The sequence below is a fragment of the Sciurus vulgaris genome (genome assembly GCF_902686455.1).
Source record: "Sciurus vulgaris genome assembly, chromosome: 14".
Classification (NCBI taxonomy): Eukaryota; Metazoa; Chordata; class Mammalia; order Rodentia; family Sciuridae; genus Sciurus; species Sciurus vulgaris.
This window is the reverse complement of record NC_136475.1, coordinates 68,981,000-69,005,066: the sequence shown is the minus strand read 5'-3', so window position 1 is coordinate 69,005,066 and position 24,067 is coordinate 68,981,000. Positions and strand designations below refer to the sequence as shown.

Here is a 24,067-nt window from a genome sequence, read left to right as displayed (position 1 = left end):
TCTCTTCCCTCTCCTCTTCCCTCTCCCTGGTCTCCTTCCTCTATTCTATTGGTCTTCCTTCTATGTATTTATTTATTTTTTACTTGATGAATTATAGTTACATATAAAATTCGAATGCAATTTGTGGTGTATTCATACATGTGCCTAGCATAATTTGGTTAACCAGTTCTTCCCCTTTCCCTCACCTCTTTCCTCCTCGATGGGTTCCCCGTAAACACAAACTCTGCCGATCTCCATTCTATTTTTCTGAAAAAATGACAGATGCCACAGAGGTAGGTGGCAATGCCTTAACCTTATGCCTATTGTCTGGCCCACTGGCCTTTTCCATCCTTGTCAAGGGAATGCTAACCTCTCCTTTCATACAACACTATCACTCAGAATTTTTTTATCTCATTTGCAAATGCTCCTTGTCTTAAAATTTTTTTTCACAGGAAACTGGAAAGGTAGAGGTTTTTGAAAAGCTACTGAAGGACTGGAAGTGTCACTCAGTGATAAAGCATGTGCTTCAGCAGGCAAAGGTCCACAAAGCCCTGCAGAGAGAAGTAAAGAGGCAGGAAAGAAGAGGAAGAAAGGAAAGAATGGAGGGAAAAGAAAGGAAGTCCATTCAAATAGCTCCCCTATAAAAAACTATAATCTAGACCTATGATAGCAGAAGAATGCACAGATAAATGTAAAAGACAGACTGATCTGATTTGATGATTAATGATTAGCTGATTATAGGTAGCAAGAAAAAGAGGCAAATATTAATGTATTGCATGGAAGCAGTGTCAAAACTGAAAGTCAGAAACAACTGTTTAGAGAAATTCATAAATTTAATTGAAATTAGTAATAAATTAATATATAGGTTATTTGGGCAGAAAATTCATGACCGACACTATGATGCATGTTAGGAAAATCAACAAATTTTTATGCATACTTTTATTTTACTACTGTGAATTTCATAAACATGAGTTCTAAATCTTATTCGTTTTGAAATTCTAGCACTGTTCTTATTGACCTTTAATAGTTAAAATATTTTTAGTAGACTCAACTTAGATCAATTCCTGAACAGATATGCTAATTTAAAATTAAATGTAGCATGAGAATCTTGAAAATTGTAAACAGCTTAATGTTTGATCATAAGATAGTATTTTAAAAATTTAGACTTTCTACAATAAGTAAAAAATATTTTTAAAGACAAATATATTATGAGGAAAACAAGATTTAAGTATTAAGGAAATAAAGAAAAGTAATATATTAAGCTGTGTAAGTTTTGTTAAATGGATGTATGTAGCAGTTTTTCATGAAATCAAAAATAATTTTAAAATATCAAATTTTGAGGTATTTAAACAATAATGTTTGGTGTTCAAACTTATCTGGTTATATATGTTATAAGATTTTTATACCTTTATTATATGGAGTAAAACGCTATTTTTAAAAAATCTACTGAACATCTGTATTTTTCCTCATTCTTAAAGGTTATATTCCTAGAAAATTTAAAAATAAGTATGTTGAAATGTCATCAGTAATTCATTGAGGCTTCCTGCTCATAAAAAATAAATATAATCAATTCAATACATTATGTTACTAACATAAGCAAATACATTATGCTTTCAGACAGCAATTGCTCCTTAGTAAACTTACTGTTGCAAAGTCCTGTGTCCAATATCAAATAAGATTTATGTATAATACAGATCTTCATTTTGGGTTAATGGCTTTTTATTAAAAACACTTACTGTTCTGTTCTTCACCAAGAGCAACCAATGTTTCAAGAACTTTAATTCCTTCTTGAACAGCCAAAAGTTCAGTGTTACTGGCTGGTCTGTTTCTTTCAACAGCTTTTAGCTTTTCAACCACTATGGGAGCTAAAGAATGGATATAGGGAGTTGAAAGGGCACGGTTGGAATGCTGAAAGACTGATAGGAGAAGCTGGTAACATTTGGCTTGAACCTAGAAGAAGAACATTTGGTCAATTAACACGATGATAGTTCTTATCTGCTCTACGATCACATTGTACCTTAATATCTACTGAAAAGAAGTGATATAGCACAATGAAAATATAAATGCTATTTTTCCCATAAGCAAAATGAAGGAGAATAATGGAACTTTCAATAACTTAAATAAATAAACCTCTTGAAAAAATTTGAACCTCTCAAAATAATTCTTTAAACGAATTTAAGTTTTGTAGGCCTAGAAAGTAAAGTCTCACTGACTTTTAGATAAGAAAAACTTCATATGAATAATTTTTTTTAAAAAGGAAGGAGGGAAGGAAGAAAAGCGTATAAATATTTGAGAAAAATAGTGGATTGTTTCAGCACTTTGTAGAATACAAATTACCAAACTTCACTGACATCAGAAATACCTGGGGAACATTTTAAAAATATAGATTCCTGAGTGCCAACTCTGAAGACTGATTCAGGGAGCTAGGAGGCCAAGAATGTTCCTAAACTGTTTTATTTTTCCTGATATGCAGCAGGTTTGATAATCATAACTTTAGACTTCAACACTGTAAAATAATAAAACATGTTTTCTAAACAAACAAGTTTCTAATAGGCTCATTAAAATATGTAATAATATAAATTTATCCATTAATGTACTGAGTGTCATTTAAATAAATGTTGAAAGCACTGAAAATCTCTCCTAATGTGGTCCAGGATTAATTAAAGACATTAGAGAAATTCTGCATATTTAAGTAAACATACAAATGTGTCCCTCCTAGTGCTCAAACCCAGTGATATTTTCTAGTTTTTCCATTTAAAAGTCTTACTGAAATACTTAGGTTTTCATTAGATATAACATATTTTAATGAATCAATCAGATATTCTCCTGATAAAGTGGAATGTTTGCTTAGGTGTAACTTACCCATGGGTCACATGAATTTAGTGCATTTTTAAATCTGTTCATGCAGCCATTCTGTAATGACTGGACTCCTATTATTTCACTACTAGCAGACCACAGGAAGAGTGCAATTGCTGTCAGCATGCTAACTTCATCAGGCGTAGGCACAGAATCTTCTGAAAATGAAAATAAAGTGCCATTTTCAAAACATTTTAGAAATTCAATCTTCAACAACTCTCCCCTGCCCCTAACATTTATAAGTTTATCAATGAAAAAAATAAATTAAAATGTCATCATTTTGAAATAATAAATATTTGTAATAATAAATTTGTAATAATAAATATTTCAGGCAAAGTGGATGCTAAAACCACTGTGTGAAGGTTTGATGGAGAGCAGATAACTAAGAGAGTTTCAAAATATTCCCCCATAGATTCCTTGTTAATTATAAAAGGGAAAAATGACAACTTTATAGTAGAGAAACATGGCAGACACCATCTTAAAAAGTCTACTAAAGTTAAGAATTCCAATAATGGGACAATGTAACATTATGTGCTTCCTTATGTAATGCTCTGAGAAGATATAATATTCCTACAAAAATTCATGAGCTAAATTTAATCTAAATAAGGAAAAAAATTGGATGATTCAAAATTATCAAACATTCTACAAAGTAGATGGCCTATACTTCAAAAACATTAATGTCAAAAAAGATTAAGACTGAGGAACTATCTCATATTAAAGAAGACTAAAACGATATGACAACTAAGTAAGAAAAAAAAGTTCTATGGAAGTTGTGATTAGGACATTTGAAATATGCATATGAACAATAATAGCATTGCATTAATGTTAAATTACCTAAATTTTATAATTCTTCTATGATCATGTAAGGAATGTTCTCATTCTTAGGAAATTCATGATGTATTCAAAGAGTCATGATGACTTCAGTATATTCTCAGTGGCTCAACAAAATTAATGACAATAATGGTATGAGGGTTAAATGGATAAAAATAAATCCTTGTGGTAAAATGTTAACTGGTGAATCTAGGAGAAGGGTATACCAGAGTTTCCCACTCTTGAAAATAAGTTTGAAATTTATTTCAAAATCAAAGGATTAAAAGTGAAAAAAAGTACTGCAGCATTCTTAAGGGGATTTATGTACACATATATATATATATGTCCACATAATACATACACACATATTTTAAAATAAAATAGCTCTTATAGTAAGAAATAGAATTTCTCTCTATTATAATAATTTCTTTCTTAAGCAAGAATTAAGGGAATTGCTAGCCTTATACTATGTAAATATTCCCATGGCCTTGATCTACACTTCATAAGTATATCTCCTGTGAGTTCAGTCTGGACAGAATATCTTAGGCAAGTTAATTGTATTACCAGACCTTTAAATTCACTTCATATGAATGAACCAGCTTGATGAAATAGCAAAAACTTTCCCTTAAAGTTGACAATTTTAAAAACATTGATTCTGGATATCCTCAACAAAAATTAAAACAATATTTATATTTTAACAAATTCTTGACCATTTCTTCTTTCTGATACTTGTATTTATCCATCGATCTATAAATACATACATATAAAAGGCATTTAATCTTTTTCAGTTTGTTAAAATCTATGTTAAGAAGCAAAATATTAACTCTTGATAAAGTTAAAATAGTTTCAGTAAAACTAATACAACTAAGTTTTCCCCTTATATGTAATTTTTAAAAAATCACATTCTAAAATGTGTAATTATTCAAAATATAAAAAAGCATATGAAAAAGAAAATAAAACTTGTGGTTCTACCACTCAGTGACAGTTAGATTTTAACTAATTTAAAATTAGATTTAATTTCTAGGTTTTGGCTTAATTTCTTCTGGTCCAGGTTAATAGATAGTTGCTTATGAATATGACATGGAATGGATAAAATGGACATATAATCCAAACTAATATATTTTCATGTATAATTTTTCCCACTGCCAAATATCTTTATCACACATTTTATTATTATAAAATAGATGTACTGATGATTAATAACCTTGAACTTAATTTTTTAATTAACAAGGTCAAAGAATATGCATTCTGTGCATGTGGTACTATGGATTAAATTTAGGTCCTCATGCATGCTAGACAAGTGTTGTACCACTCAGCTACATCCAGCCCCATACAAGTATGCATTTTCTTTCTTTATTCCTTTTTTTTTAAATTGGTATTAGGGGTTGAACCTACTTTATCACTAAGCTACATCCCCAGTCCTTTTTATTTCTTATTTTGAGACAGGGTCTTACTAAGTTGCTGAGAGTCTCATTAAATTGCTGAGGCTGGATTTGAACTTGCAGTACTCCTGCATCAACCTCCTGAGTCACTGGGATTATAGGTGTGCTGCACATGGCTCCAAGTATGCATTCTTCTTCTTCTTCTTTTTTTTTTTTTCTTTTGAATCAAGCATTGAAACCAAAGGGTGCTTAGCCACTGAACCATGTTCTCAGTCCTTTTTAATTTTTATTTTGACACAGGGTCTCACTAGGTTGCTTATAGTCTAAATTCCTGAAGCTGGCTTCGAACTTGAGACCCTCCTCCCTCAGCCTCCTCAAATGCTGGGATTACAGGTATTTGCCACCACACCTGGCCTTTTTAAAGGCTCTTTATGCATCCTACAGAATTAATTCCCTGAAAGTCTAAACCAGTTGAAACTCTCTTCAGCAAAGTATGAAAATGTTTGGTAATCATTTTAGCTGAACATAGTCATGTTTTTAAAAAGTCATTTTACAAGCAAAAATTTATATTAATGTTTTGGCTGTACTTCTTCACTCGTTAATGTGACTGATTTTTTTCATATTCTCAGTGGTCATATTTTTGGGGGGTACGAAGTATTGAACCCAGGGGCACTTAAGCACTCACTGAGCCACATCCCCAGCCCTTTTAATTTTTAAATTTGAGACAGGGTCTCACTAAGTTGCTTAGGGCCTGGCTAAGTCGCTGAAGCTGGTCTTTAACTGGTGATCCTCCTACTTCAGCCTCTCAGTACATTGGGATTATAGGCCTGAACCACCATATCTGTCTCCTTTTAACTAATGTGCATTCTTTCCTTTCTTTTTTCTTCTATTGAACATTAATTCTCTTATAAGACCTCTTTGTCCGTTAATAGAATCAACACTGACATAGATATTACTGTTAGTTTTTCAGATACCCTTTAATGTTAAGATGTTTTGATGTCTACATGGACCAATTGGTATTTTCCTCTGCAATATCTCTCACTTGACTTATAGTCTTTTGTCATTCTGCCACAAAAGGTTCATCTGTATTTTCTTTGTTTTCCTATTTTAAAAAACTTACACTACTATTTAAATTTATCTGGTGTCTATTTTGATTCATGATAAAAGGTGAAGGCCTAACTATAATTTATTTCTCAAACGGCTAACTGACACACCATTTGAAGAATAATGAATGGTCTTTATTATTTATTTTACTTTTAAGGGGATATATGTGTATTTGACAGCAATCTTTTCTGTTCCACTGCCCCATCCACTGATTCCGGGGCTTCTTAACAGTTTTAGATGATGTGGAAATTTTTTAATAGGCAATATGATAAATCTTTCCTTACTATTCTGTTTTCAGTTCTTTTGCATTTTCTTTACAGCTAAAAAAGAAAAACTTGAGAGAAAAAGTCAAATAGAAGAAAAATGGAGAAAACATAAATAAGGATTTCCCTCCATTTGAAACACAATCATAAAAAATGCTTATATTCACTAGGAAACTGAGAAATGACAAATTAAAAAACATAATTGTACATTTTAGCCATCGTAGAACAAAATTTAGAAACCCAATAATACCAAGTATTGGTGAGGATATGGGGAAACCAAGATCATCTGAAGGTGCTGGTGGGAGTGTAAATTCATATGGTTACTTTGGAGAACAATTTGTCAATGTCTGATAAAATGGAAGTTAATTTATGCAATCAATTCTACTTGTAGGTATAGACCCTAGAAAATTTCTCACAGACACAAGAAATCTATTATTTTTGCTGAAGCAACTTTTGTAATTGGGAAAAACTAGAAACAACAAAAATATCCATTGATAGGGGAATGAATAACTGAAAAAATACATGTGATAAAAAGTTACATAGGAGTTAAGAATGAATGAAGAGTTTTATATATCCACATTAACAGATCTAAGAAATTAATTACAGAGGGGAAAAAAGGTAGAATGAGATATGACATTACTTACATGAATTAAATAGTACAAAAACATATACTGTTCATGTTTACTTATCTCACTATATATAAAATTCACATATATTAACATAAGTATATTTGTTAAAATAAATGATACATATTAATATAGCAAATATAATTTATAATAGGGACACTTCTAGAATGAAATAGATCAGTATCAAGATTATGGTTCCATTTGGGGGTACACTGAAATAGTGACAGATACTTGAAATTCTTTCCAATTTTATATCAATATATTAACACATGTCAATTCTGGGTATATAGTATGTCTGTTTTTAAACTTCCCAATATGTATGCAAGTTCTAAGACAAAGATATTTAGAGTCAGGGATAGGGATATTGGAAGTTCAATCTAAAAAATGTAACTAATGTCACGAATTACTTCAGTGTTATACACCAATTTTCTGACATGATTATTTAAATAAATAATTAATTAGGGAACAGATATCCAAACAGATTAAAATTTTTTAAACTTCCATAGGTTACCTGGTTGAGAATATTCCAAGATACACGCAAGAGTACTACGAATTAGAGCTGTCCATTGTTTTTGAGTTTCCTCGGTTTTGGCCATTGAAAGTGTGACAATACTTTTGATCCCTTGAAGAGCTGCACTGACTGGTGGAGGAACCTGATTATCTGCTGACTTTATTGCTGTGTCTTTTAATATTCTTGCAATTAAGAACAAAATTGTGGGCAGGATTGTCATACATCCTAAAATAAAAACAAATTAGATTACCTCATAAATTATTTCATTTGCTACTATAGCTGTTTCCATTCCTTTATTTTTTATAATTAATTAGGTTTGTCTTTTTTTCTCTCTCTCTCTTCCTCTAGACAGGGTCTCACTATGTTGCCCTGGCGAGCCTGACACTCCTAGGCTAAAGTGATGCCACTGCCTCAGCCTCTGGAGTAGCTGGGATTAGAGGTGCATGCCATCATTCCTGGCTGACTGTGGTTTCATATTATTCATTTTTCTTTGTTTTTATGTAAGATTTGCTACATTACTATTACTATAATTTGATGTTTGAAAAAGAACATAAGAAAGTACCATGTTATTTTAGAGAAGAGAACTAATAGTTTCTTCTTCCAACCCAGCCTTTTTTATTACTGCTAATATTTCACCTATTTAATAGTTCATGCCCTTCATAATGAAAATGAGAAAGGGAAATAAAAAAAAAAAAACAGAAGGAAAACACTACTTCATATACTTTGAGAAGCATCTGAGTTACCTGGTGAATGTTACAGTAATTCTCAGATATATAAGCAACCTTCAGTGTACTAAAGTCAGCATAACCAAGTCAGGAAAATGAGAAGACTACTGAGGTAAGCAAAGAAGAAATTAAAGGATCCCAGAATTTGTGGATAAAAATTCAACCATTGAGGGTTGGGGTTGTAGCTCAGTGGTAGAACACTTGCCTAGTATGTGTGAAGCACTGGGTTTAATCCTCAGTGCCACATAAAATTAAATAAATAAAGGTATCATGTTCTTCTACAACTAAAAAAAATTTTTAAAAATTCAACCATCCACTTAACAAAATAATCCCTTCATTACTCTTACAGGCAACTGCCTACAAAGCTCTGAGGAGAGAAAGTTATTCTTTTCACACATGTAGGGGAACTGTAAGAGCTAGAAAACCATCCCTTGATTATACTGAAATTTACCAGTATGTTTACTAATAATTACTTTTACTTTCCAGATAAAACAGAAGGAAAGTTTGCTTCCATATAATAGTTCTACAGTATCTATTATCTTTACTAGTCATAGTTTCTTTAGATACTCCTTAGAGCTGGCTGTCACCTTTGAAATTTTTTAGCTTTTCAATGCTGCTCATGAATGGCAACCAGATTAGAAAATAATGAGCTTAGTAATTCTACCTTACTATCTGTTTAATACAATGTCTTTCCCTATCTGAAGTTCTGTCTCTTGTTTGGAACATATTTGAAAAGACCAGCTTGGATTTTTGGGTTTTCGAATCTTTAATCTCTATAGGTTCTTAAAAGTACATAAACCTTTTTAAAAGACTGACCTCTCATTTCACACTTGAGATTTAAGAGAAAAATAAATTATAAGTGTTTAAAATCCAAGGCAAGATTGCTTCATCTACTGTATATAAAACATTTCCAAATACTGATCAATACTGTACCAGCAGGTGAACAGAGGGATGGTAAATCAGAGAGAATAGTGACTGTGGCTGCCACCAGACGAGCACTTTCTTCTGACAGTCGGGTTTTGGTGGCTATGTGACTTGGAGAGTCTGACATCTTGCTACTCAGATGTGGCATATGACGAACTAAAATGAACATCAATAGCTCCATAGTTGCAAACACAAGAGATTTTCCAGGAATGAGGCCACCACTGTCACCTCCTTCTCCTAATACTGGACAGGACTCTTTTTCCATGTCATCTTCATCTTAGGTAAAAGATAATTTGATGAAATTTTCAGGAGAAAATTGAAAAACAGCATATAAAATATCACAATAAATACATTTAAGAAATTCCTTCAAAAGGATTTACAAGTAAATGCCTAAATAATGCTATGTCTTTCTTAATATAATTCTCTTCCTTACTAGAACTTTGTACGTTAACTTCTCCTCTAAGTTGATGGATAGTTCATTTTTTATTTGGAAAATATATATTAGGTGTTTATTTCCTAATAGAAATAACACATATGCTAGGTTGAACTATGTGAAGTTGACATTTTTAAAGAGAGAAAATGATCAGCTATCAGCAATTTCATTTGGTCCTTCTAATGAAAACAAAATCAATTTCAAATTTTCTAAATGTATGATCATTTTTTAAAATTACAAACTTCCTGGCATTACTACTTTAAAAATTAGAGTGCAAATAAGGTTTTCTTTAAGTTAGTATGATTTACAGTGCTTACTTAGAGTATTTCTTTTTTCCTGCAAATAATCCTGGGCAGCTCTTACTATCTGTTGTACAACTCCAGTAACCAACAGTTGGATGGATGGTGGGTTCCAAGTCAATAGGAGGCGGTGCAAAACGCTCAGCAACTCAACACCAATCAGCTATTATAAATTAATACAAATAAATTTAATTAATTTTAATTTTACAAGATAGGAAGGGGTGGGGGACAAAAAGAATTAAACAGACAGTATTACCCTATGTATATGTATGATTACATGAACAGTGTGAATCTACATTGTATACGACCATAGAAATGAAAAGTTGTACCCCATTTGTATACAATGAATCAAAATGCAGTCTGTAAAAATAAAAAATTTTAATTAAAAAAAAGAAAATAAACAAATAAATGTATATTATTAAAATCTGAGAAAATATACATATAAACAAAGAATTATGGCCACATTTTATCCTAAGAGATTTTCAAGCAACAGATGCCTTTAATATTTAAGTTGAATTGTTCTCCCACAGGGAAAAAAGAACTTGAGTTAAACAGTGTTTTTAGAGTTTAATGCCCTTAAAATGTATACTTTCCAACCTAAGCTGAGTATCTGAGAGTTGTGTGTCAGAGACAATAGGAATTTCTGGTAAGTCCCTCTCCTATTCACCTCAACAACTCCACCCAATGAATCTGCTTCAAATTTCAAAGACAGAGAAAACTTAATTGCAAATAAAGTACCTTTACCTCTTCCCTTAAGATCTAATGCCCAGCTCCTTTTCCAAGTTGGTTCACCTTTCCTCATGTGATCCCACTTCTCCCATCCTAGCTGACCTTCCAGGGATTCTTCAGGATTTCAATCATAACTTCCATGTCTTCAACCTCCCTGTTCTAGTTAGGCTATTCTCCAGAACATACGGAAAATGTTCAAGTCTTTCTTATCTAAAGCTCCCAAAGACTCTCAGACCCTTTTATCTACCCTCACTCCCCCTCTGTCTTACTCCTTTCTTTCCCAGCCTAGATGTTTCCACTTCATTTATTTTCTCATTCACCCCCTGATCTTCTACAATCTGGCTTTTACCCACCCAAGAAAATCCTCTGCAGAAAGTCATTAATAACCTCCTCTGGACTCTTTTCTTTCCTCATTTACTGTACTATTTCTTTTGATGCTGTAATCTAAATTTCTCTTTTTGGTATTGGGGATTGAACCCAGGGGTGCTTAACCACTGAGCCACATTCCCAGTCCCCCCACCTTTTTTTTTTTCATTTGAGATAGGGTTTTACCAACTTGTATAGGACCTCAATTGCAAGGCTGGCTTTGAATTTGTAATTCTCCTGCCTCAGCCTGCAGAATCACTGGAATTACAGGCGTGTGCCACTACTCCTGGCCTCATCTATCTTTCTGAAATGTCTCCCTTGTCTTTTTCACTTTTTTTTTTTTGTGCTGGGGATTGAACCCAGGGCCTTGTACTTGCAAGGCCAGCACTCTACCAACTGAGCTATATCCCCAGCTCTCTCCCTTGTCTTTGATAACTATTCTGTTTTGGTTTTCTTCCTACCACTCTAGTGGTCTCCACTGCTGATTTATTTCCTTTATTTATTTCTTCCTCTCAATACTTAAATGCTATTTATCCTTAAGGCTCCAATCTCAGTCCTCTTTTCTTCTTCCTTTAATCAGTTTTCATAGACCAGTATACTATTTCTCTGGAATTATGAAGAGTCTCTTAACTGGTCTCCCTGCCTCCCTTCTCATCTCTCACAAACCACTTTCTACAAGACTGATAGTATGTTCCTTCTGAAACAAAAATTAATCATGCCATTCCTTTATTTAAATGTTGTTAATTATTTCCCATCACTTTCAGTTGGAGTTCAAATTCTTTTATATGCTATAAAGAAATCTTCATGATTTGATCTTTACCCTGTTGCACAGCCTCATCTAACAACCTCTACATTTTCCATTCACAGCAGCCATACTAAATGACTATAGTGCCCTTGAACTTCACCTGATTTCTCATGCTTCCTTAGTTTTTGTATTTGCTGTTTCTTTTTCCGAGAGGAAAACCCAACCCTTTTCTTTGGCCTCAATAATTCCTGTGCAACTAAATGGATAAAGAAAATGTGGTATACATACACAATAGAATATTACTCAGCCACACAGAAAAATGAAATTATGGTATTTTCCAGTAATGGATGGAACTGGAGAATATCATACTAAGTGAAATAAGCTAGTCTCAAAAAACCAAAGGCTGAATGTTCTCTCTGATATGTAGATGGCAACCCACAACAAGGGTGGGAAGAGGAAGAACAGAAGTTCATTGAATTAGACAAAGGAGAATGAAGAGAAGGGAGTGGGGGTGGGAATAGGGAAGACAGTGGAAGTTATGAATTGGACATAACTTTCCTATGCTCATACATGAATACATGACTAGTATAATTCACCATGTACAACCACAAGAATGGAATACTAATCAGAATAAGTTATACTCCATGTATATATAATGTGTCAATATACACTGTACTGTCATGTTGTCTAAAAAGAACTAATAATAAATAAATAAATAAATAAATAAATAAATAAATTCCTCTGTAAGATTTGATTCAACCATTGTCTCTTCTAAGAAGATGTTCTTCTCAAGACGGTGGTCCTCCTTCCTATTCTCATTATACCCTATGTACATGAGCATAGTACATATCACATGATATTTATCCCTTAATCTAGAGGCTATAACATTGCATTTGGTTATCTATAGCCACAAACTGGGTCTGAGGCAGAACAGACACAGAGTGACAACAGCCAGGTGAATAAATACAACATGAATCAGTGCACTCTGACAATGTTGAAATTACAGGATCCAACTTTAAAAAAAAAAGTCAAATTTTTCCCACTGAGGAGCAATACTTCAATAAAATATTACTAAATCCAAAAAATAGCTAGCTGTGTGAGATATTATATTAAAAGCCAAATGCTTGAATTTAAATATAGTAGTCACTCTTCATTTATAGATCGAATCTTAACTATTTGAAAACAATCCTAAAGCTTCTTGTAGTAACTTGTAGTTTAACTTTGTAGCACAGCTTGGGGCCACAGGGTTGGGGTTTGAAAAAGAGTTAATCAGTAATTGAATCTTATACTTGCATAGCATGTTATGTTTTGGTTTTAGGTAGCATAAAATGCAAAACTAATTTTTACATCAAAAAATTATATCAGCTTGGTATTTTATCTGTTTGTGTTTTACAGGAAACTACCCCAAGTGATACCATGTGGTAGTAGTTGTGTCAAGAGATGATTCTTATTATGAAAATATAGAATTTCTAGTTACAAGGAATAACAAATCCAGTGGCAGCTTGATTCTGTGATATGAATAAAGTTCCCTCAATGTTTCATACAGAAATTAGAAAAGGTAGTTCTTTAAATTTTGAATGAGTACTTGAGCCATTCCCCACCCCCTGCAAATTTCATTAAATGAGAGATAAAACTTTATCTAACATTCAAAAGTGGCATAATTTACTTAATGGCCTTGTAAGTTACTTTAGCCTTTTATTACTTCAATCATTCAACTGGTACTGAAGGTAGTCCTTAAAGTTTTAGCTTTATTTGATTGCTGATGAACAAATCAAAAAAGGTACAATGATATCTATAGTCTACTGCTACTTGGTTATTCAAGATTCAATAAGAGAAATCCTGAAAACTTATTATATTTTGTTATTCACTAATGTAATATATACTACTGTTATTAATTAATACAATATATATTTACTATGTGAGAAAATTATACTAAGGTAAATATGATTTCAACAAAGTACTTAAGTAGTTATTCATTACAGAAATACATTGTACCTGATCTTCCGCAATATGGACTCGGGCATAAGGAGAATCCAGCAAGGTGTGCAAGGCCTGCAGGCATGCAGTAACATGCTCCATAGGCTCCTCAGGTCTTGGGGAACAAAGAAACTGTATACTCACACCTGAAAAACACAAAACAAAAAAACATGAGCTTTTGATATAAAATACTTTATTTTGTACTGGCATCCCTTTTCCTGTATTTTTCTTACAGAATACTTTAATATACATTTATTTGTTAATGTTAAAGTACAGTTCAAAATGGTTTCTAAGCTAAGCAGCCAAACTGAACATAAGGTTGCAACATTGCATTGGTTAATATTCAAATTAATTTTTCTATTTTTAGGACTTTTTAAAATCATAGTATATTAAGAGTAACTCTATGAACATTATAAAATTACACTTTTCATTTAATGGTTGTGAAGCAATTTCATTTATACAACAGGTTTTTTAAATGGCAAGCTACAGACCTAATAGATGTCATGGGTAAAAAGTGCTGTTAATGTGTATGAGGGTAAGGTTTTGAAAGTTATTCACATTTTCATTGATGGAATCTACTAATGAATTCTACAATTACACCTTTCAAATTGTGTTCTTTTTCATCCCCAGAAAATATGAAATCACGAAAAGCTTCTTTAGAATGTGTAAATTCTTAAATGCTAAAACACTTTGTAGAAAGCAACTGTAAATTAGGATTTTTTACATTTTTAAACTTTTTTTCTTCATGGGATAACAATTTTAATACCAAGTATAAAGACAATCTGTTGTTTAATTTAAAAAATTGGTTTTTTTCTTGCAAATTATTCAGTATTGCTCTGTGAGTGAACATGAAAGCTAAAATTTTTAAAGAGTAGTTTTAAATAACTTAATTTTTAGATAAAAATTCAGCTAACTTATGAGATGAACTAAAAAATCCTTTTACTATTCCTTCTTTGAATTGTGCTATATAACATTTTCCCAAAGCATTAAAGTGAAAACCTGAATTTTCAAAAGTGATACATCTTGAAATACATTAATATGACACACTACCTAAAATCAGATGCATTCGGTCTTTGTTAATTTCTGGCAAAGATTTAGCACTGGCCATTGCTCCTGATGCCTGGTTTAAACTGATGGATGCAGAACGCTTTTGTAAGCCAGACACTGCTGCTTCTGTGGATTCTGTACATGTAAACCCTGTGCTATTTAACCAAAGTGCCACCGCATGAAGAATTGGGGCCCAGGAATTCCGATAGTGAAGTCTAGCTGTATCAATAGTCTCAGGAGTATAAAATGCTCCACCTGTAAAACAATCAAATCAATTAAAAATATTACTTTCTATTACAAGTGCTCACTCATTTAAGAATAACTAATTGAAAAACTATTTTTTCACACAAAACAGCCATCTGGCCAAAGAGTTTATCCTCTCCAAACAAACCACTCTCTACTGCAGCCAGAGTGCCTGCCTCTCCTCACTGATGTCTACTTTCCACCCTTTCCTGTGGAGGGCTGGTGCCACTCACTAGCCTTATCTTTTCCTATCCTGTCATCATAGGATCTGCCTCCTCACTGTCACCTCTTTTTCTACCATAACAGGGATTCTGTCTCTTTTGTTCTTCTATTCTTCCTCTCCACCTTCTATGTCCACTATCAACGCTGGGAATTTCCTCATCTCTCCTTGCCATAACAATGAATTCAGAAAGGAGAAAAAGGAGAAACTTCAGTACTGTTATCATTAATATATGGGAAGAAGAATGGAATGGGTTCTTTGAAAAGGAACTGATAATACATTTTCTTTTTTTAAGCAGAAATAATGCTCATGATGATTTCAAAATAAATTCTAATAGGAAAACAAATGAGGGTACAAACCAACAATTTGCAAAGAACTTAAGGAACACAATTCATTAGCAGAGTAGGATTTATATGAAAGAGCATACATTGACCAGTACAGCAGTATTCTTCATCATGGTTATGCATAATGACTTGTTATCCATAGTTATTTCAAGTAATCCTGCTCATACAACTATAACAGTGATAAAATTTTTGTTTCAGCTAACAAAAGTATTTTGCAGTACAAATACAAGTACATCTTGAATTCATAAATGCAATAGAAAACATGACCTAAATGAAATAACATCAAGTTTAAGTCCACAAAATTTTAAGACATTATTATTGTTATTGCTGGTGTTAGCTTCTACCAAGTCCATTTTGTTTAATTAGTAATCTGAACTCTGTAAAGGCAAAACTGTGAATGCAATACTTACCATCTGGGGGAAGCTGACTAGAAAATTCTGCTGGTAAAGTCAAAAGTGCATAGTCTTTCAAGGCTGCCAACCACAGGCGGCTAAGGGTTGGCAGTTCGGGTTGTACCAGTGTTATTAAACTATCTGGTGGTAGTTCATCTATGGTACCATAGTCATCATCATCATCATCAGTATTCTTAATTGCTCTTTTCGGTTTTGACTCTGCTTCCTTTTTAATATTCATAGCAACCACATATACCTAATAAGATATTCAGAAGGTGACAATAACAAGGCATAAGGTAAAGACCAGATATTTTAAGTTGCTGTAATTGTACAGTTGAATTATTAAAGGTGAATGGGGTGTAGACAGTAAATAGTGCAATAACCAAAAAAGAGTACTGGCAACTGCTTTGGAAGCAATTTTTTAAAGCTGATCTGGTTTCTGACTATTCTCACAGCCTAGTCCCTGAGTAGGCTTTTTTTGGGTTTCCTTGTCTACTTTACAAAGCCTCCTTTTTTATTTATTTATTTATTTATTTTTGCCATGGGGTATAACTTCCTGTTTACTGCCTCCACTTTCCTAGACTTACAAGACATAATCAGAGAGCATTCAAAGAGAAAGGCTGAGAATAGGGAGGTGGCCTGAGAAAGAATTTCCATAAATATCCTCCTAAACTCCCTCTTACACAGTCCTTAAATGATATTTAGCAATCTAGCAATTACAATGGATAGTCAAACGAAAAATATAATTTACTAGTCACATATATTATCTGTAGTCTTTCTCTCTAGTTTGTGAACCAAAAAGGCATATAATAACAACTTTCCTAAAACATAATTTTGAAGATTCTTTTTTGGCAAGTGTGTTTTTCTACATATATTTAGGCTTTGGCAACCTGGAACATATGAAACTGAATAACGTTATAATGAAAAAGCAAAAACTAAAGCAATAAGAGCAAGAAAGTAAAAGTTACACTACAAAAAATCTGGAGAAAATTGTTTTCCCCCTATGATATTACTTCCAGTGTGTCTAATGGGAAGTCTGTGTGTACAGGTACACCGTAAGCTTCTTTGTGGGAGGTGCCATGTTTTACTTCTATTCCTACATTAGTTAGGCAGGGATAGCACAGAGAATACATAGCAAGTGATTAAGTTCTAAAGTACAGACTTTGGATCTTAGGTTATAAAAATATCACATTCAGAGTTCTCAGTGATTTTAAGCTTGTTCTCCCCCTAAATCTGTTGTTATATTTTAAAAAAATCTCAGTAAGAAATAAAAGAAAATCAGCTTGTTCACTTGAATCCTACTAGATACCTTTTGACTTGCATTTAGGAACACAATTCATTGGCAGAGTAAGACATATGAAAGAGCATACATTGACCATAGGGGGTGTGGTTCAGTGGAAACTTGTTTAATCCCCATTTACTACCCACCCAAAAACCCCCCCCCAAAAATCAAAGAAGATTCAAAGCAACTAGCCAAAGGAATTTAGGAAAGTGAATTAAAAACACTGTGTGCAGGGCTGGGGAGATAGCTCAGCTGGTAGAGTGCTTGCTTCACAAGCACAAGGCCCTGAGTTCGAGTCCCAGTACCGCAAAAACAAAACAAAACAAAACACTGTGTGTGTGTGTGTGTGTGTGTGTGTGTGTGTGTATTGTAAAGTGACTGTGGAAATGAAAGAGGTAAACCATAAACTAGCTTATTAAAAAAATTAAAAAATAAACTCTGTAGCTAAGCTATTAAAGTGGTAAATCTCTGGAAATATAATTAAACACAAGATTCTTGACATAAAATATTTTCTATTATTTATATTGTGAGGGTTTTCTAGCCCAACTTGCCCATAGTAAGTAAGGAAAGTCCATCCTTAACATACAGGTTTTCAAAAAAACTGATGAACAGATTTTGAAAAAGCATTCTATACCAAGGGTCAGCTTTTAAAAACAATTTGTGTGTGTGTATGTGTGTGTGGTACTAAGGATTAAACCAAGGACCTCCTCCTTGCTAGGCAAATGCTCTATCCCTGAACTCCATCCCAGCCCAAAACAAACATTATTTTACCAACAGGAGCAGGAAAATATTTTCTCATGAATGGAGAAATGGTTCAACAATAGCTATGGTTACCTCTGCCCATGCTTTGAGAACAGCCAGTTTTTCCATGGTTGTGGCACTTTCTCGATATAGTTGGCTGGAAGATCCTTTTCCAGCCTGAACTTTGTCCAGAGAAGAAACAAGCAAATTGTGTACTCGACGCAGATCATTGAGATCACTGACAACTCCACTTCCAATCCATGTGCTGCAAACCTAACCAAGTAAAATTCAAAAAATTTTGTGTACACAAAATAAATACTAACAAAAGGGGGAGTGGAGTAAATATTCTCTCTCGAGGGAAAAACACAACATAAAACCAAAATCAAAACAAAAAACTACATAATATTGTGATTTGGGGTGTTTCAAGATGGCGGACTAGAGGGTGGCTGCATTTCCTGTTGCTCCAGGACTCAGGATTCAAGAAGAGGAGATATTGAGAGACTTGGGACAAACTCAAAGCTGCCCAGCCGTTGGGGAGGCCTACCTGATGGGGTGATCATCCCAGAATGCAGGGAACTTTGTGAAGTAGAGTTGCCCAATGAGACACCCCTCCCCCCGCCGGAGCAGTGAAAACGGACAACTGAGAGCATTGGAGAGGAGGCTACTCAGCACAACACTTGGACTTGGAGGAACCCAGGGCTCTGGGCGGCTGCCTGGAGGAGGAGGCGGCCTGCAGCGGGTCGCTTGTACTCAGAGCGATGATCCTGAACACTGGTGTCAGGGGGGGGGGTGCCCAGAGAAGGAGAGGCAGCGAACCGGGTCACTTGGTCTCAGAGTGGCCGCACCAGAGCTCCGGGCGGCTGCCCAGAGGAGGAGGCGTGCGGCAGGTCGCTTGGGATTGGAGTGACTACACCAGGGCTACTGGCAGCTGTCGGGAAGAGGAGGTGCACAGTGAGTTGCTTGGACTCATGGTGACTGCACTGGAACTCTGGGCAGCTGCCTGGAGGAAGAGCCTTGCGGCGGGTCGCTGGGACTCGGAGCAACTGTAAGGGGCTCCAGGTAGCTGCTCAGAGGAGGGGCCGCAAGGCAGGCGATTAGGTGCAGAGCAGGGTCCCAGGACCTAGGCGGCTTCTTGGTGGAAGAGCCGCACAGAGGCAAGCTGAGGGGTGGAGCAAAGGTTCCAGGGCTGCGGGCAGCTTCTCTGAGGAGGGACAGACTAAGGAGACTCATCTGCAAAGAGTGAGGCTCCCAGGCACAGGAGGTAGGGCCAGGCCCCAGGGAATGTTGCAGAGGAAGGCTGCCCAGCCGAGACGGTAGTTGTAGATTGAGGGGATTCTCTAGGAGGGGAACTGACCAGCGAGACCTCCCCACCGAGTGAGGCTTTCCTACCGGGTGAGGTTTTCCCACAAGGATGGTAAAACCAGAGACTCAGGCCCAAACAGGACTTGCCTCAGCCCGCAGCCTAGCTCCCCTTTGGATGACCACTGGTCAACAAGTGGAGGCACCTCTGCCCACTAGCAGGGAATATACCCCACCTGAAGGCCACCACCCCTAGAGAGGCAGCTTCCTTGTGGAGCACCACATTATCAACTTCCTTCAAGACATCAGGCTACTGAAGGCTAAGAGGGGATATACTAGAAATCTTCAGGGACATTATAAGTCAATAGAGGAAATATCTATTTCAATATCTCAGTGGTCCACTGATACTTGAACAGTATGAGAAAACAAGGGAAGAAAATGCCCCAAACAAATCTAGATATTACATCAATAAAATCCAATGACAGCATGGCAGAAGAAATGACAGAAAAGGAGTTCAGAATGTACATACTTAAAACAATCAGGGAAGCAAATGAGGAGATGAAAGAGCAAATGCAGGCACTGAAGGAGGAGATGAAAGAGCAAATGCAGGCATTAAATGATCGTACCAATCAACAGTTAAAAGAGCAAATACAGGAAGCAAAAGATCATTTCAATAAAGAGTTAGAGACATTGAAAAGAAACCAAACAGAAATCCTTGACATGAAGGAAACAATAAACCAAATTAAGAACTCCATAGAAAGCATAACCAATAGGATAGAACACCTGGAAGACAGAACCACACACATTGAAGACAAAATGTTTAACCTTGAAAACAAAGTTGAACAAACAGAGAAGATGGTAAGAAATCATGAACAGAATCTACAAGAACTATGGGATATCATGAAAAGGCCAAATTTAAGAATTATTGGGATTGAGGAAGGCTTAGAGAAACAAACCAAAGGAATGAACAATCTATTCAACGAAATAATATCAGAAAATTTCCCAAATCTGAAGAATGAAATGGAAAATCAAGTTCAAGAGGCTTATAGGACTCCAAATACACAAAATTAAAACAGACCCACACCAAGGCACATTATAATGAAAATACCTAACATACAAAATAAAGACAGAATTTTAAAGGCTGTGAGAGAAAAGAACCAAATTACATTCAGGGGGAAACCAATATGGATATCAGCAGATTTTTCAATCCAGACCCTAAAAGCTAGAAGGGCCTGGAACAACATTTTTCAAGCCCTGAAGGAAAATAGATGCCAACCAAGAATCTTATACCCAGCAAAACTTACCTTCAAATTTCACGACGAAATAAAATCCTTCCATCATAAACAAAAGCTAAAAGAATTTACAAAAAGAAAGCCAGCATTACAGAACATTCTCAGCAAAATATTCCATGAGGAAGAGATGAAAAACAAAGAAGCAAATCAGGAAAGGGAGGAACTATCCTAAAGGAATTATCAGATAAAGGAGGAAGGAAGTTGTGTCAAAAAAAGAAAAGAAAAGAAAAGAAAATTTAAAATAAATGAGCCAAATGACCGGGAATACAAATCATATCTCAATAATAACCCTGAATATTAATGGCCTGAACTCATCGATCAGAAGACATAGACTGGCAGATTGGATTAAAAAGAAAGATCCAACAAAATATTGCCTGCAAGAGACTCACCTCATAGAAAGAGGTACCCATAGACTAAAGGAGAAAGGATGGGGAAAAACATACCATGAACGTGGACTCAGCAAAAAAGTTGGGGTATTGATCCTCATTTCAGATAATGTGGACTTCAAGCCAAAGTTAGTCAGAAGGGATAAAGAGGGACATTTCAATACCTATGCCCCAAACGGTGGCTCATCCATGTACGTCAAACAAATCCTTCTCAATTTCAGAAACCAAATAGACCATAACACAATAATACTAGGTGATTTTAACACACCTCTCTCACCACTGGACAGATCCTCCAAACAAAAATTGAACAAAGAAACCGTAGAGCTCAATAAAACAATCAATAATTTAGACTTAACGGACATTTATAGAATATACCATCCAATCAAGAGCAAATACACTTTCTTCTCAGCAGCACATGGATCCTTCTCTAAAATAGACCATATATTATGCCACAAAGCTAATGTTAGCAAATACAAGAAGATAGAGACACTACCTTGTATTCTATCAGATCATAATGGATTGAAAAAAAAATTAGAAATAAATGAAAGAGTAAGAAACAGAAACTATTACAACACACGGAGATTAAACAATATGCTATTATATGATGAATGGATAACAGAAGATATTAGGAAAGAAATTTAAAAAAATTCTTAGAGGTAAATAACAACAAAGAAACATCATATCAAAATCTCTGGGATACTATGAAAGCAGTACTTAGAGGGAAATTTATTTCACGGAGCGCATTCAATAAAAGAAGTAAAAATCAACAAATAAATGACCTAACACTACAGCTCAAAGCCCTAGAAAAAGAAGAGCAGACCAACACCAAAAGTAGTAGAAGACAGAATATAGTTAAACTCAGAGCTGAAATCAACAAAATTGAAACAAAAGAAACAATACAAAAAATCGACAAAATAAACAGTTGGTTCTTTAAAAAAATGAACAAAATTGATAAACCCTTAGCCACACTAACAAAGAGAAGACAAGAGAAAACCCAAATCACTAAGATTCGGAATGAACAAGGAAATATCACAACAGACATGAGTGAAATACAAAACATAATTAGAAGCTATTTTGAAAATCTATACTCCAACAAAATAGAAAATTTCGAAGACATCGACAGGTTTCTAGAGACATATGAATTGCCTAAACTGATCCAGGAGGACATACACAATTTAAATAGACCAATTTCAAGTAACGAAACAGAAGAAGTCATCAAAAGCCTACCAACAAAGAAAAGTCCAGGACCAGATGGGTTCTCAGCCGAGGTCTACAAAACGTTTAAAGAAGATCTCATTCCAATACTTCTCAAAGTATTCCATGAAATAGAAGAGGAGGGAACCCTCCCAAACTCATTCTATGAAGACAATATTACCCTGATACCTAAATCAGAGAGACACATCAAGGAAAGAAAATTTCAGACCAATATCCTTAATGAATATCGACGCAAAAATTCTCAACAAAATTTTAGCAAATCGCATACAAAAACATATTAAAAAGATAGTGCACCATGATCAAGTGGGTTTCATTCCAGGGATGCAAGGTTGGTTCAACATCCGGAAATCAATAAATGTAATTCACCATATCAATAGACTTAAAGTCAAGAATCACATGATTATTTCAATAGATGCAGAAAGAGCATTTGATAAAATACAGTACCCCTTCATGCTCAAAACACTACAAAAAATAGGGATAGTGGGAACATTCCTTAACATTGTAAAGGCCATCTATGCTAAGCCCATGGCTAATATCATTCTAAATGGTGAAAAACTGAAAGCATTCCCTCTAAAAACTGGAACAAGACAGGGATGCCCCCTTTCGCCACTTCTATTCAATATCGTCCTTGAAACTCTAGCCAAAGCAATTAGACAGACCAAAGAAATTAAAGGGATACGAATAGGAAAAGAAAACTGAAACTATCCCTATTTGCCGATGATATGATTATATACTTAGAGGAACCAGGAAATTCCACCAGAAAACTCTTAGAACTCATAAGTGAATTCAGTAAAGTAGCAGGATATAAGATCAATGCTCATAAATCTAATGCATTTTTATACATAAGTGATGAATCTTTGGAAAGAATAATCAGGAAAACTACCCCATTCACAATAGCTTCGAAAAAAATAAAATACTTGGGAATCAATCTCACAAAAGAGGTGAAAGATCTCTACAATGAGAACTACAGTACACTAAAGAAAGAAATGAAAGAAAACCTTAGAAGATGGAAAGATCTCCCATGTTCTTGGATAGGAAGAATTAATATTGTCAAAATGACCATACTACCAAAAGTGCTATACAGATTCAATGCAATTCCAATTAAAATCTCAATGATGTACCTTACAGAAATAGAGCAAGCAATCATGAAATTCCTCTGGAAGAATAAGAAACCCAGAATAGCTAATGTAATCTTTCGCAGGAAAAATGAAGCTGGGGGTATCGCAATACCAGAACTTCAACTACACTACAAAGCAATAGTAACAAAAACGGCATGGTATTGGTACCAAAATAGACAAGTAGACCAATGGTACAGAACAGAGGACACGGACACAAACCCAAATAAATACAATTTTCTCATACTAGACAAAGGGGCCAAAAATATGCAATGGAGAAAAGATAGTCTCTTCAACAAATGGTTCTGGGAAAACTGGAAATCCATATGCAACAGAATGAAACTAAACCCATATCTCTCACCATGCATGAAACTAAACTCAAAATGGATTAAGGACCTCGGAATCAGACCAGAGACCCTGCAGATTATAGAAGAAAAAGTAGGTCCAGATCTTCAACACGTCGGCTTAGGACCAGACTTCCTCAACAGGACTCCCATAGCACAAGAAATAAAAGCAACAATCAACAACTGGGATAGATTCAAACTAAAAAGCTTTCTCTCAGCAAAGGAAACTATCAGCAATGCGAAGAAAGAGCCTACAGAGTGGGAGAAAATCTTTGCCAATCATACTTCAGATAGAGCACTAATCTCCATGATCTATAAAGAACTCAAAAAACTCTACACCAAGAATACAAATAACCCAATCGACAAATGGGCTAAGGAAATGAACAGACACTTCATCGAAGAAGATCTACAAGCAATC

At 34.7% G+C, this 24,067-nt stretch overlaps 1 protein-coding gene across 1 annotated transcript in view; it reads right to left on the bottom strand.

Annotated features, from left to right (window-relative positions):
* The window catches only part of HEATR5B (HEAT repeat containing 5B), an 88,996-nt gene that overhangs the window by 3,203 nt on the left and 61,726 nt on the right, over positions 1–24,067 (bottom strand). The window contains exons 27-35 of the mRNA XM_079109587.1: positions 18,092–18,271; positions 15,994–16,231; positions 14,780–15,031; positions 13,748–13,875; positions 9,931–10,075; positions 9,190–9,456; positions 7,532–7,756; positions 2,842–2,993; positions 1,716–1,929 (exon numbers count right to left, since the gene is read on the bottom strand). Coding sequence (XP_078965713.1) covers positions 1,716–1,929; positions 2,842–2,993; positions 7,532–7,756; positions 9,190–9,456; positions 9,931–10,075; positions 13,748–13,875; positions 14,780–15,031; positions 15,994–16,231; positions 18,092–18,271 — 1,801 coding nt within the window. The remainder of the gene's footprint in view (positions 1–1,715; positions 1,930–2,841; positions 2,994–7,531; positions 7,757–9,189; positions 9,457–9,930; positions 10,076–13,747; positions 13,876–14,779; positions 15,032–15,993; positions 16,232–18,091; positions 18,272–24,067) is intronic.